Source organism: Chiloscyllium plagiosum, chromosome 12 (assembly GCF_004010195.1).
Source record: "Chiloscyllium plagiosum isolate BGI_BamShark_2017 chromosome 12, ASM401019v2, whole genome shotgun sequence".
Classification (NCBI taxonomy): domain Eukaryota; kingdom Metazoa; phylum Chordata; class Chondrichthyes; order Orectolobiformes; family Hemiscylliidae; genus Chiloscyllium; species Chiloscyllium plagiosum.
The window spans coordinates 17,376,023-17,390,036 of NC_057721.1; the positions used below are offsets into that span (position 1 = coordinate 17,376,023).

The 14,014-nt window shown below is 42.6% G+C and overlaps 1 protein-coding gene across 9 annotated transcripts in view; it reads right to left on the reverse strand.

Annotated features, from left to right (window-relative positions):
- frmpd4 (FERM and PDZ domain containing 4) overlaps positions 1–14,014 on the reverse strand; it is a 765,355-nt gene that overhangs the window by 205,025 nt on the left and 546,316 nt on the right. Inside the window, exon 1 of one of the 9 annotated variants that reach the window (XM_043700606.1) lies at positions 11,496–11,732. The exons of 7 other annotated variants lie outside the window; for them this stretch is intronic. Coding sequence is in view for 1 of the 2 variants with exons in the window: in XM_043700605.1 (XP_043556540.1) it covers positions 11,116–11,141 (26 nt within the window). In the remaining variant the exon portion in view is untranslated. Of the gene's footprint in view, positions 1–11,115; positions 11,167–11,495; positions 11,733–14,014 lie in introns of those variants that run through there. One more of the 9 variants, XM_043700605.1, reaches the window with a different exon arrangement.

The following is a 14,014-nucleotide window of genomic DNA, read 5'->3' on the forward strand; positions in this document are numbered from 1 at the left end:
CCGAACGTAGGTGGGGAGTTCTTGGACTAAGGGGGACAGGACAGTGTCGAGGTATGCAGAGATGAGTTCGGTGAGGCAGGAACAGGCTGAGACAATGGGTCGGCCGGCGCAATCAGGTTTGTGGATTTTGGGCAGGAGGTAGAAACGGGCGGTACGGGGTTGTGGGACTATGAGGTTGGAGGCGGTGGATGGGAGATCCCCTGAGGTGATGAGGATATGGATGGTCTGGAAGATGATGGTTTGGTGGTGGGAGGTGAGGTCATGGTCAAGGGGGCAGTAGGAGGAGGTGTCCGCGAGCTGGCGTTTAGCCTCAGCAGTGTAAAGATCGGTGCGCCAAACTACCATCGCGCCTCCCTTGTCTGCCGGTTTGATAGTGAGGTTGGGGTTGGAGCGGAGGGAGTGAAGGGCTGCACGTTGCGAGGGTGAGAGGTTGGAGTGGGTGAAAGGGGTGGACAGGTTGAGGCGGTTAATGTCGCGGCGGCAGTTGGCTATGAAGAGATTGAGGGCGGGTAAGAGGCCAGCGCGGGGTGTCAAGGTGGATGGGGTGTGTTGGAGGTGGGAGAAGGGGTCGTCAGAGGGTGGGCGAGAATCCTGGTTGAAGAAGTAGGCACGGAGGCGAAGGCAGCGGAAGAATTGTCCACCTAACCTGCACACCTTTAGATTGTCTGTTTTTATTCCACACTGAACTTTCCTAGTTCTTTGAGTATTTCTTAGGTCCCATACTTTAAAAACTATCCCATTCTTAGAGTTTATTTAGAATGTCCAGTGTTTGGTGTTTAATAGACTTTCATAAGGAACTTTGTAAAGCCTTTTAAATGGTGGTGGTGGGGTTGGGGTTGGAGAACAGTTGATCACAATCCATTTTTGCTATAATTGCTCAAACAGATAAAGAGCTTTAATTTGGTGGGATCAGTCAGTCCTGAATCCACGTTCACTGGTATGTGAGAGATTGTTCATCTGTCTTTGATCTCAAATTGATTCCAAGTAATTGATTCCATTATTTTCACTGAATGGCAGTGAACTAATAGCTTTGGTGTTGTCTACGTCTCCTTTGCCAAGCTTTCTGAATACTCCTGAATTTCAGGACAATAGCTTGTTTTCAATCTTCTGGTACCTTTCTAATGTTCAATTTATCACCCATTATAATTGTTAACATGTCACAAATCTCTTCCCTTGGAGGTAATTACCATCTCTCTGTGGGAATTTATTTGCGTCTGATTGGTCTGTCTGGGAATTCTAGCTAACCTATTGAAAAGTTTGTGCTTTTACTGAGGATATCTTTGGAGGTGGGCTCTTCTGACACAGTGGTAGTGCTCCTATCTCTGCATCGAGAAGCCATGCTCAAATCCCACCTGCTTCAGCAGTGTATAACAACATCACTGAACTGGTTCATTATGAAGTATTTATCTTTGTTTGTGGAGCATCTGCTGCTCATATATTCCTCTGTGAATATTTGAACACGTGTCCTTCAGAATATTTTACTATCTAATGCTCAAACATTTACTGTTGTGTGCTCAGAATATTTTGTTCTCACCCTTAGTTCAAGTTCATTGGTAGCTTTTAATAGTAGCTTTTAATGGTTCTCACCTCTACTCTTGTTCTTGCTATGGAATTAGAAGTATTGTCGCACTGTTTGGCTCATTTCAGGATTGTGCTTTAATTCCAGGTGTCCTTTGCCTATCTGAATAACTTCCCAACCTGCTTCTTAATTTTTTTACCATACATCCCACCAGCTATTCCACTTTTATTCCTGAGGCATTCATTGTTGGCAATTTGCTTCTTTTAATTTGATTTCTGATCTATTGAGGATCACACTGAGCTTGCTGGTTTCAGGAATGTGCAATTTTGGTGCAAAGTGTTCAACTGCTTTCTCATTAAAAATTGCTGCATTCCCGTCCCAGCTCAATTTGCTTCAGTTGTTCCTTTGTGCCATATTTTAAAGTTTTGTTTCTACCTTCTGATAATATATATTTCTGGCTCCCAGATCTTGTTAAACTTTGACAGGACATGTCACGGACATATACAGCACAGAAACAGGTCCTTTGGTCCAACTCGTCCATGCTGATCAGATATCCTAAATTAATCTACTCCCATTTGCCAGCACTTGGCACATGTACCTTAAACACTTCCTATTCATATACCTGTCCAATTTAAATGTTGTAATTGTACCAGCCTCCACCACACCCTCTGGCAGCTCATTCCACACACGCACCACCCTTTGTATGAAAAAGTTGCCCCTTAGGTCCTTTTTAAATCTTTCCCCTCTCACCCTAAACCTGTGCCCTCTAGTTCTGGACTCCCACACTCCAGGGAGTCCATTTACCCTATTCATGCTCTTCAATGTTTTATAAACCTCTATAAGGTCACCCCTCAGCCTTTAACACTCCAGGGAAAACAGCCCCAGCCTATTCAGCCTCTCCCCACAGCTTAAATGTAAATCTTTTCTGAATCCTTTCAAGTTTCACAACATCCTTCCTATAGGAAGGAGACCAGAACTGCACACAATATACCAAAAGTGGCCTTACCTTTACAGCCACAACATGACCCCTCAACTCCTATACTCAATGCTCTGACCAATGAAACAAAGTATACCAAACACCTTCTTCACTATTCTATCTACCTGTGACTCCACTTTCAAGGAAGTATGAACCTGCACTCCAAGATCTCTTTGTTCAGTAACATCCCCCAGGACCTTCCCATTAAGTATACAACTGCCTGGTTATTGTCATCCAGAACTGTTAAGACTTCTACTTAATACTAAATGAGATGAATCCTGTTGGATTCATTGTTGCACTGAGTGAGGAAGCAGTTGTCTATCGATTCAGATTTTCAACAACTTGGCTGATCCCAATTCAGATCTGGTTGATTTAAGAATTCCATCAAAATATCTTTCCAGTTCTCAAATATGTTTCCCATTGCTCCATAGAACCAATTATTCTCTTCCTAAACTGATTGATGGTGTATAGCATGTTTCTTGTGTTAGGTGGAATTTTATTTTAGCATTGGTGATGTCTACGTTATTTCATAGCTTTCCATCCCCCAACCATATCCTCATATCTGAAACCACTATTGGGGACAATTTCTTTACCATCCTTGAGCTCCTGATATCCAAGACTAGACCATACGAGTTTTTTCTTTATCTTTTCTTACCGCTCTGGAGCCCGTTGTAACTTGTTCTTCTCTAATAAATGGGGCAAAAATTGTTCCAAAGAAACCATGGAGTAACTCATGCTCCAAATTAGCCTGGTGTCCCAGTTGGTGTTATCATGGGTAGGACCCTGACTTGGGTGGGTGAAGCTTTAGCTCTGAGGGCACCAACAATAGGAACAGAAGCAGACCATTTGGTTTTTCAAGCCATGATTACAATTAATATGTATGTTAACTCCAGTTACTCATCTGTGCATCATGTATCTTGGCATCCTCAGGTGGACAAAAGAATATCAAACCCAGACTAGAAGCTTTCAATCATTCCAATGTCCTGACCTTTTGGGAGACAAAGTTTGACATTTCAGCTGCTCTTTGTTTGAAGAAGCGCTTCCTGATTTCACTCTTAAGCGGCTGAGCTCAATGCTGAAGATTATGCCACCTTATTCTTTTTACACACCCCGACAGGAAATAGCTTTTCTGTATCTAGTTTTACCATTTTTGAAACCTTAATTAGATCATCCCATTTCAAATTACAAGAGAATACAAATCAGGTTTACCCAACTTCTGCTTATAATGTAATCCTTTAAACTCTGGTATCATTGTGGTGAGTCTGCATCCTACACCTATAAAGGCCAATATGTCTTTCTGTAGTTACCTGAGTTGATGTCTCACTAAGGTTCTGCACAGCTTAAACATCACAAAGCACACTTTAATATTTGAATTCCTTTGAGATAAAAAAAATCTTCCCTTTATAGTCCATTTTGTGCACTCTCTGTAGATGTTAGAACACAATTTCTTATGCTTCCCAAAACTAGTAATTTCAGATCAATATGCCAATTGGCATTCTATGATAATAATAACAAACAGGGTCCTACTTACAGTTCTTTTCCATCCTAAACATCAAAGACATATCAGAGATAACTACCCGAATACTCACACCCCTGGGAATCTTAGTTGCCCACAAATCATTAAACACCTTCCACCAGCTCCTCACAAAGGTTAAAGACCTGACACCCACATCCAACAGGACAAACGTTATCTACAAGATATCCAACAACAACTGTGAGAAACACTACATAGGACAAACAGGTAGAACGTATGAGTGCACGAACACCAGCTCACGACTGCCAGACACGACCAACAGGCTCTCATTTCCAACCACATAGACAACGAAGGACACCAATTCAACTGGGACAATGTAACAGGTAAAACAGAGACACGCCAGAGAATTCCTTGAAGCCTGGTACTCCAACCGGAACTCTATCAATAAACACATTGAACTGGAACCCGTATACAAACCACTCAGATACAGAACCGGAAATACTAACAAACAGACATATAAATACCAGTGGGGACAGAGCACCAACACAAAGACACATCGATGATGTCACCCAACAAGGCGACAAAACGTTTACAGAAAAACACAACGGCTCGGTGAATGACTCCATGACTTCTGGGTTCTATTTGTAAATACACTCAACCTATTTGAAGCACATTTTGAATGGCATAACTAGCAGTCTGCTCGAGGTCAATATGAGAAAAGCCGAGGCACAGATTAATTTTAATTTTGTAGTGATCAAGTACAGAAGCATTCTCAGGCTGCCAACTATCAGCATACAGCAGCCATCTACTATGGGGTACCCTTGTGGTTTCCACTTTTCAGTGATGACAGGTAAATCAGAACTTGATTTTCAATGAATCGGGAATCATCTTGATAAAGTCAGTGGGTGCCTGCTTCAAAGTCTGTCTTTTAAGACCCCTCTTCCAACTCTGAATTAAACACAGGCCAGATTTTAATACTGACACTGGGATCTTGATTGTCGGACCAAATAGGAGCCCCGAGCTGACAACAATATTCCTGGAGGCAGCCTCCTCACTGAGGGTCTCTGATCTCACTATCCACAACAGTTTCCCACTCAGAGGAACCAATCAGAAGGCTGGAGCCTGTGCAGCATGGGAGGTTCGCCAGGAGGGATTGGCACTATCGAGGGAGATCATGAAAACTCGACCTGGGAGGCATCTGACCAGCAGTCAATACATAACCATGACTCAGAGGAGAAAATGTAAGTATGGTGTTCTGTGAACTCACACACCCTTTTAGCTTGCTGGAGCCTCCTGCTCTAATGGCCTCCCATCCTGTTGCATGGAGGCTGTCGCCCTTGAGATCATGGCCTCACCCCCATTGATGGGGTGGGTCCCTGGGAAAATGCCAGAGAGTCTGCAAACTAGGCCCTAACAGGCAATTTAACTCTGTGGAGCAGGGAGTCAGTCTGCTCGACCTGGAAACGTTCCAGTGTGGCAGGAATGTCCAGCGTGATTTTCTTTCACTCTATCCGTCTCCAATTCCACCGCTGTGCTGTTGTGGAAGTTCAGCCATGTTTTATTTTTGTACTACATTATGATTACCAATTCCACAGCAGCTCCTAGTTCGAGGAATCTGTTTCAAATGCAAACATCTTACATTCCCCTCAACTTTCATCCCCCTATCCCATGTCTGTTGGCTCTGGGGAGCTTTGTGGATTTTTTTTGGTTTTTCTACACCCGTACCTTACTTTCTTTCTCATTCACCTTCTGCCGTTTGACTTTTTTCATTTGCGATTGGATTCTTCCCAACCTTCCAACTGTATTTACTTTAAATGATTTTCTATTGTATTTTTAACATCTCTTGCAGTTCGGTTTGAGCTGAGCTATTTATGTGCAGCCCATCTCTCCTGCGTTACTGGTTTTATTCGAGAAGGTTTTCATTTTGTGAGAAGGCTAAACTATCACTCTCACACCTTAGTTAGAAGTACACAGAAGTTACACAACCTGTTTTTGGAAAGTGTTTTTTTTCCGCTGTTTCCATTCAAGCATATTTGCATTTTGCCAAACAAAAAACTACCAAAATTGCCAGTTCAAATCGGGCAATGTTTTACAAAAGCAACTTCTAAAAATAACATTTGCAGCATTTTAACTCGGTATCTGACGTCCACCGCCTGCGAATAGCCTGAATTTAAATAACTTTTTTAAAAAACTACACAGAATCATTTGCTGGTTAGAATTGTGTACAGTGATCAGCTCATCCAGAACGTAAATACAAAATCTAGTAAACCATATCGATGAGTGTTCTTGATACTAACTTCAAGATCCTCCTCATGGGCCTGCAAACAAGTACAATCAGGAGACATTTGGCACCCAATTGATGGGGGTAGTGTGACCAGTTTCGTACATGAGCAGTATGGGAGGACAAGGTCTTCTTTAAACCAATGCTGGTAGGCATTTCATAATCATGACCCATGACTACAATCTGACCTGTGCAGCATCTTCATGTCCAGGCTGCACTCATAGATCTTTTGGGACCCTTAGGCCTTCTGCGGTGTTGGGTAGTATCTGGTATTTGATTTTGTCATGGATAACTACAACTACAATTTTACAACTTTTCACAACTACAATTCATGAAGTACTGCTCAAGTTACCTGAAGTCAGTAGGTGTCCACTCTGACTTCCATGTTGAAAATTTTGAAATGCTGAAATCTATCTTGATGGGACATGTGGTAAGACAGAAAGCTGAGTGTTAATAAGGAGTGCGTTAGTGTTAATAACGTGTTTAAGATGCTACAATCCTCTTTAATGGGCATCTGCCACTGCCTACTGAGGAATTCCCCTCGGTGCTTGGTAAATGCATAAAAAAAAGCAACAGTCCCTTTCAGGACTGAAAATAAAAATTGCTGGAGATCACAGCAGGTCAGGCAGCATCCAGGGAGAGAGAGCAAGCCAGTGTTTCAAGTCTAGATGACTCTCCATCAGAGCTGAAGTGAAGTGCGAAGGGGGCAGCATTTATGCAATAGTTGGGTGGGGGGGTGGGGGTGATTGGAGTGCTGGGATGAGAAAGGGTGTTGATAATTCAGATTAAGTGATCGGAATATGAGAATGGCAGACTGACTAACTGACAGACAGGGAAGAACAGGCCATCCCGCTGGGGTGGGGAAGGGAAGAGGGGGAGACAGAGAATGTGTTAAGCAAACCTACAAGAAAAGGAAGGAATGGGTTCCCAGTTTGAAGGTGTTGAACTCAATATTGAGCCCAGAAAGTTGTACCCTGCCTAGTTTGAAGGTGAGATACTGTTCCTCCAATATACATTGTGATTCGCTGGAACACTGCAGCATGCCGAGGACAGACAAATGGGCATGTGAGCAGGGCACTGTGTTAAAATGAATAGCTATGGGAAGGTCGGGGTCATGCATACGCACAGACCGGAGGTGTTCTGCAAAGTTGTCACCCAGTCTGTGTTTGGTTTCTCCAATGTAGACTAGGCAACGTTGGAGGCTGCGAATACAATACACAAGATTGGAGGAGGTACAGGTGAAATGCTGCTTCACCTGGAAAGACTGTTTAGGCCCTTGGATGGTGAGCAGGGTGGGGGGGTTGAAGGGGCAGGTTACACCTTCTGCAGTTACAGGGGAAGGTGCCGTGGGAAGGAGCAATGTTGTTGTCAATTGAGGAATGGACCAGGGTATCACGAAAGGAATGATCCCTGCAAAATGCAGTCAGGGCGAATGAGGGGAAGATGTGTTTGGTGGTGCCATTCTGCTGGAGTTGTCTGAAATGGCAGCGAATGATCCTTTGAATGTGGAGGCTGGTGGGATGAAAAGTGAGAAAAGGGGGACTCAATCATGCTGTTGTGAACGATGGGAAGGGGTAAGGGCAGAAGCATGGTAATGGGTCGGATATGGTTGAGGGTCCTGCCTACCACAGTGGGTGGACAACCACAGTGACGGAAGAAGGAAACTATGTCTGCAGCGCTGTTTTGGAAGGTGGCATCGTCCAAACAGATGCTACATCGATGAAGAAAGTGAGAGAAGGAGATGGAGTCCTTGCAGGATGTGGGGTGGCAAGAGCTGTCGTGAAGTTAGCTATGGGAGTCAGTGGCTTTGGATGGATGGCAGTGGACAAGTTATTCTAGAAATGGAGACTGGGAGGTCAAGGAAAGGAAGGAAATTGGAGGCAAAATGAACAAATATTTTCAAGGTCCAGGAAGGAGCATGAAGTGGCACTGAAACAGTCGTCAATGTATTGACAAAGAGAGTTATGGGAGAGGGCCAGAGCAGGATTGGAACAAGGACATACCCCATAAAGAGGCAGGCATAACTGGGACTCACGCCAGTGCCCATAGCCACTCCTTTGACTTGGCAGAAAGGAAATGAATTAAAGGAGAAATTGTTCAGTGACAGAACAAGTTCAGCCAAGTTGAGGGCAGTGATGGTGGATGGTGATTATTCAGGCTTCCGGTTGAAGAAGAAGCCAAGAGCTCTCAGAGCATCCTGGTGGGGAATGGAAGTATAGAGGGATTGGACATCCATGGTGAACATAAGGATTTAGGGCCAGAGAACTGGAAATTGTCAATATGGTGGAGGGCATCAGAGGAATTGCAGGTGTAGGTGGGCAGCGTGTGTAGAAGTGGAGAGAGATGGAGTCAAGCTGGGAGGAAATGAGCTAGGTGGGCAGGAACAGGCTGATATGATGGGCTGACTGGGGCAGTTGGATTTGTGGAGTTTGGGAGGGAGGTAGAAGTGTGCTGTCCAGGGTTGGGAGACTTTAAGGTTGGAGGCAGTGGGGGAATGATCTCTGAAGATAATGAGGCCAGTGACAGTCCGGCAACAATGGATTTATGTTTGGATGTGGGTTCATGGTCTGGGGGTTTGGGGGGGGGGGGGAGGAAGGCGATAGAAATAAGTGTCTGAGAGCTGGCATTGATCCTCTGCAAGGTAAAGACCTGTGCACTGGATGTTCTCAGCACCACCTTTGTTAGTGGGTTTGACCAGAGAGAGCAAAGTGCAGCAATTTCAGAAGGGGGCAGGTTAGAGTGGGTGGAAGGAGCAGAGAAATTAAGATGTCCAATGTTACATCAGTAGTTTTCAGTGTGGTGATCAAGGCCAGGTAAGAGGCCAGGGAAGGGCTCCAAGTGGAGGGTGAAAATTGGAAGCAGGTGAAGGGATTAGTGGAATGCGGGGGAGATCCCTTTCAAAAGTTACCTTGAGTTGCTAATCAATCCAACTGCCCTTCTACCATAATTTCACTGATTTCTGAAACACCACAGTCAATAATCAAGAACTTCCTGTTGTTAAATAGTTTCACTGCTCCAGTTTATCTAATTGCCAATTTATATGGCCCGTAATCCTTTCAGTTTACTTCTGGCAGCTCTTGGCATCCCTGTATCCAAATGTTTAGCAGAGTTTTTGAAAATGTTTTCAGATCCCTCTGGTGCAATGAGCTGCCATGCTAGTAGCCCAGGACTGCGTGCATCTCCCTTTGTGCACTGTGGGAATCTGTAGACATGATCGCCATCATTTTACAAACAGCCAAAGGTTATACATATAATTCCCAGTTCCCTCAGTCAATTATAGGAGTAGGTACCCTTTCAGACGGAATTTTATAATTTTACAAGGAAATCAGATGAATGCTTTAAGGGAAGTAGTACAGTGCTAGAGAAGCAAAGGCATGATAGACCAACTTCCCTCTTTCTGCTCCTGTAACTTATGTGATTTTGTACTGCATGAACAGACTGAATTTATTAATGGCAACAGACCAATGCAAAGTCACTTAATTAACAGCTCCAGATCTCATTATAGCCATGGACAGATGAGTTGAATTGTTGTGCTCACTTCATTTAAGACAACATTCAACTGAGCCTTACATTAAGTGAACCTGAAGTGCATGGTGATTAGGGGCCAAATATCTGGAGTTCAAACCATAATTAGCACAAAGTTCTTGGTTTAGCTCCAGGGCAATGCTGCAGAAGATCCACAGGCAGTGGATCCTACACCACAACTACTTTTCCATTTTGATCAATGACCTTCCTTCCATCATGAGGTTAAAAATGATCCATTTAGAATTCCTCACATAATAATGATAACTACCAGGCATTGGTCATCTTCAGTATGAAAACACCTGACTATCTCTGCTTGACATACAATACTATGACCACTGCTCAGTCCTCCATCACTATCATCTTGGTCTGAAACTCAATTGGGCAAGTCAATACTGTTGAGACTAAAGTAGTTTAGGGCTGGATGTTCTGTAGCCAGTGGATCCTCTGCATTAGCCTCTTCATTGACTGTGCCCAAGTCAGGAGTGAGATGAAATGCTCTCCACCTGTCTGAGTTGGGTTCTACTGAATAAATTGGTACAAATTGGGTGAGAAATCTCTAAGTTGAAAATTTCAATTTAAATTTCTTTCACATTATTTATCATTTCCTTATTTTCATATCACTTAAAAATGTGGAGTTTCTGTTCACTGCAGTCTTGTCAAATATCATTCATGTGGCTGAGATCATGATGTCCAAAGGACAAGTGATCCACATACTTCCATAGGAATGTTTTTTTGGAATGAAGTTATCTATGATCTGCCCTAAGATTAACATGTATAAAGTCAGTACAAAATCATTTGTCTGAGAATATCTAGGCTGCATTACACATTATTGTATTGCTAACACAGGACAAATGGGGAAATGTGTTATCCACCTCCCAATATTATCGAAACGGTTGAAGCCAAAATAGTTAATTTCATCAGAATCTCATTCACTAGCCTAAACCTCCACCTTTCCATCTTCTGTTAATGTAGGCTTTGTGGTATTTATTATCTACACAATGCACTGCAGCAATTTGCTGAGGCTGCTTTCATGGCACCTCCTAACCCATTACTTCCACCAACTCAAAGGAACAAGAGGACCAAGTGCGAGGAACACTGATACTTTTAAATTCCCCTCTAAGTCACACATGATTTTGGCAGAAGTCACTGTTCCTTCACCATCACTGTGTCAAATTGCTAGGACTCTCGATCTGAGAACCTTGTGAAAGGACCTGTGTTACACGAACAGCAACAATTCAAGGAAGTGGCTTCCTACCACTTAAGGATGGGCAATAAATGCTTGCTTTGCCAGCAACATTCATAACCTAAGAATCAATCTCGTTTAAAAAAAAACAACTGACCTCTTAAATGACTGATGTGTTGGCATTCTTGCAATGCAGTTCCATGTCTTCCACTGTACATCTCAATGAGCACCTCGGCACACAAACTTATTAAATGCACAGTTGGAGGATTTTGAGCACCAGGCAGACTCAGAAATTCCAAGCTGTGACCGGCAAAATCGAGGAGGAGTGCCCTGGTTTCTGACTGATAATAAGAACAGCCCTTACAACACAAAATAAAAAATCTACACATTTGCAGCAACTGACTAATAAAAATTCAGGTGCACACCACTATAACACTAAAAGAGAGAGCCTCGGCAGAACAGGATGGCAGACATATTGGAGAAAGAATAATTATTTGAGGCATTTACGAGCACATTTGCACATAACATAAACCTTACCTTTTTGAATTAGGCTTGCAACGTCAGACACAAATCAAAAGAAATACTGCTGCCTTGGGCAGTTTTGAATCCATTGTGACAGAGAGGATGCAATCATAGTCTGACACAGCTGTCAGGTGAAAATTTAACTGCACATAGGACAGGCAGAAGGTGGAAGATGTGCGTTGTGTCTGTGATCAGGAGGTGGTACTGCAATCTATGGTGAATAAATATGACTGTCTTCGCAACATTTCCAGAAGCTGCAGCTACAGTGCTTCTCAATGCTCAACAGAACACAGGCATGTTTTCTATTAACCCTCCCAAAAGAAAATGCATTCATTTGCGTCAAGACGTAAGCATTTTTCATAAATTGTTCTATTCAGTTTTCCAACATTGACAGATACATTATTCACTGTCAAGATTAAAAATAACCACCAGTTTATGCAAACAACTGTTTTGTGAAGTTTGTAGCTTGTCAGATTAAATAATTTTCTGCTCTGTTTGTGTGAAATGTGTGCAGATTTAAGAGAATTGGGTGGATGACTCTAAGTGGGGAGAGGTGGGAGTGCGTGAGGATGGATATCCCTCAGTGTGATGATTGAGCTGTATATGAATCAAAAGGTATATCTTCCTTCCATTGCTGTTGGCAGTAAAAATAAGGACATTTGATTCCTCTTTGCGTATTTGCTTCCACGAACAGTAGTGATTGAGAGATAAGAGATCCAAGATGTTTCTCAGCAGTACGGATGCTGAACAGGTTGGGGCAGAATTAAAGGACTGACTACGAGATGGGCTTGGAAGCTTTCTCACATGCAGTCCATCTGTGCAATAACTCTCGGCACAATAACAAGAGAATACTGTCCTGGGTTGGTCTATTGCACCTCAACAGCAATGTTCATTATCATAACCTTTTTTAAAAGAAATCCTAAGATGAATATTTTTGCTTGATGAGATGAAATCAGCAGGGGGCACCAAACATGTCCACAAGTAACCTGACAAAGCAGACAGAGGTCAAAATTCCAAGATCATTTGTTAAAAATTGGAAACATGTAAAATCTGTAGTATGATCATGTTGAAGTTCACCATGCTTTCTCGTTCGTGTTCAGAGGAGTTTCTGAAGAAAGATGGTGTTGAGTATTGCGTCCTGATAGATTACAAGATCTGCATTCTCCCCACTGCCCTGTATTTTGCCCCATTTTAAGCATTGATCCAAGAAATGTAATTGTCTCTGCTCTGCCTGAGGTGTAGCATTCCACACTCCAGCTGCCCTCTGTATAAAGGAATTCATAAAATCACATTCCTCACTCTCTGTAACATTTTAAAAATTATCCTTAGGACCTTAGAAACATAGAGGAAAGAGGGCAAGAGTAGATCATTCAACTGAACCTTCTCCATAATTCCATTTATGATAGATTATCGACCTCAATGCCATTTGTCTGTGCCATTCCCACAGCACAGATGTCACTCGCATCTCGATATTTGTTGATCCTTGTCTTGAGCATACTTAATGACAGAAATTATACAAACCTCTGGGATGCAGAATTCCAAAGATTCGCTAGCCGATGAGTGAAGAAATTCTTCCACTTTGCAGCACTAAATATCTTGCCCCTTATTCTGAGACTGTGTCCTCTGGTTTTTAGATCCAGATCGCAAATGCTCTAAGGCAACCTCTTACTTTTCTGAGCTCTGGAGAATGCAGCCCTGCCAACCAAGGAATTAGACAGGTGAATCTCTGCTGCTAAACCTCTATAACAGATATAGCCTTCATTACAGAACTAGAGCAAAACTGCATACAATACTCCAAGTAGGGGCTAATCGAAGCATGATACAATTGAAAGCATCTCCCCACCTTCCATTCCTGTACTCAAATCCTCTCCATTTACCTCCTTCATAGCTTGTACCACCTGCATATTACCTGCTTGTACCACTTGCAGTGACTTAGGAACAAGTGCACCCAAGTCCCTTTTGACATCATCACTTCACAGGCTCTCACCATATGACAAATACTTTGCATCTCTACAAAGAGGAAAACCTTATTCTTATCGGCATGGCATTGCTTTTTACACTTTCACATTCCAATCTTCAGGCACCATTCCAGAAACGATGTAATTTTGAAAAGTGTCATCAAACCATCCACTATTTCCATAGCCTTTGAACATTTTAGAATATAGATCATCAGGGTTCCAGGGATTTGTCAACCTATTGTCCCAACAGTTTGTCCAGTGTTACTTTTTAAACGATACTATTTCGTTCAGTTCCACATTCTCACCAACCCCTTGGATCTTTAGTCTTTCTGGAAAATTTCTGCTATCTTCCTTTATAAAGATAAACACTAAGTAATTATTTTGTTTGCCTTCCATTTCCCTATTTCCCAATATGAATTCTTCCTGTCTCTGACTGGAATAGACCCACATTTGTTATTGCAAATCCTTTTTTTCCCCTTTTTACAAATACAAATTTTCTTCTTTGATTCAATATATTCTTTGAATTTATTTGTTAGTTAGGGTAGACTTACCTCTTCCTTATCTGAGAAATGATAT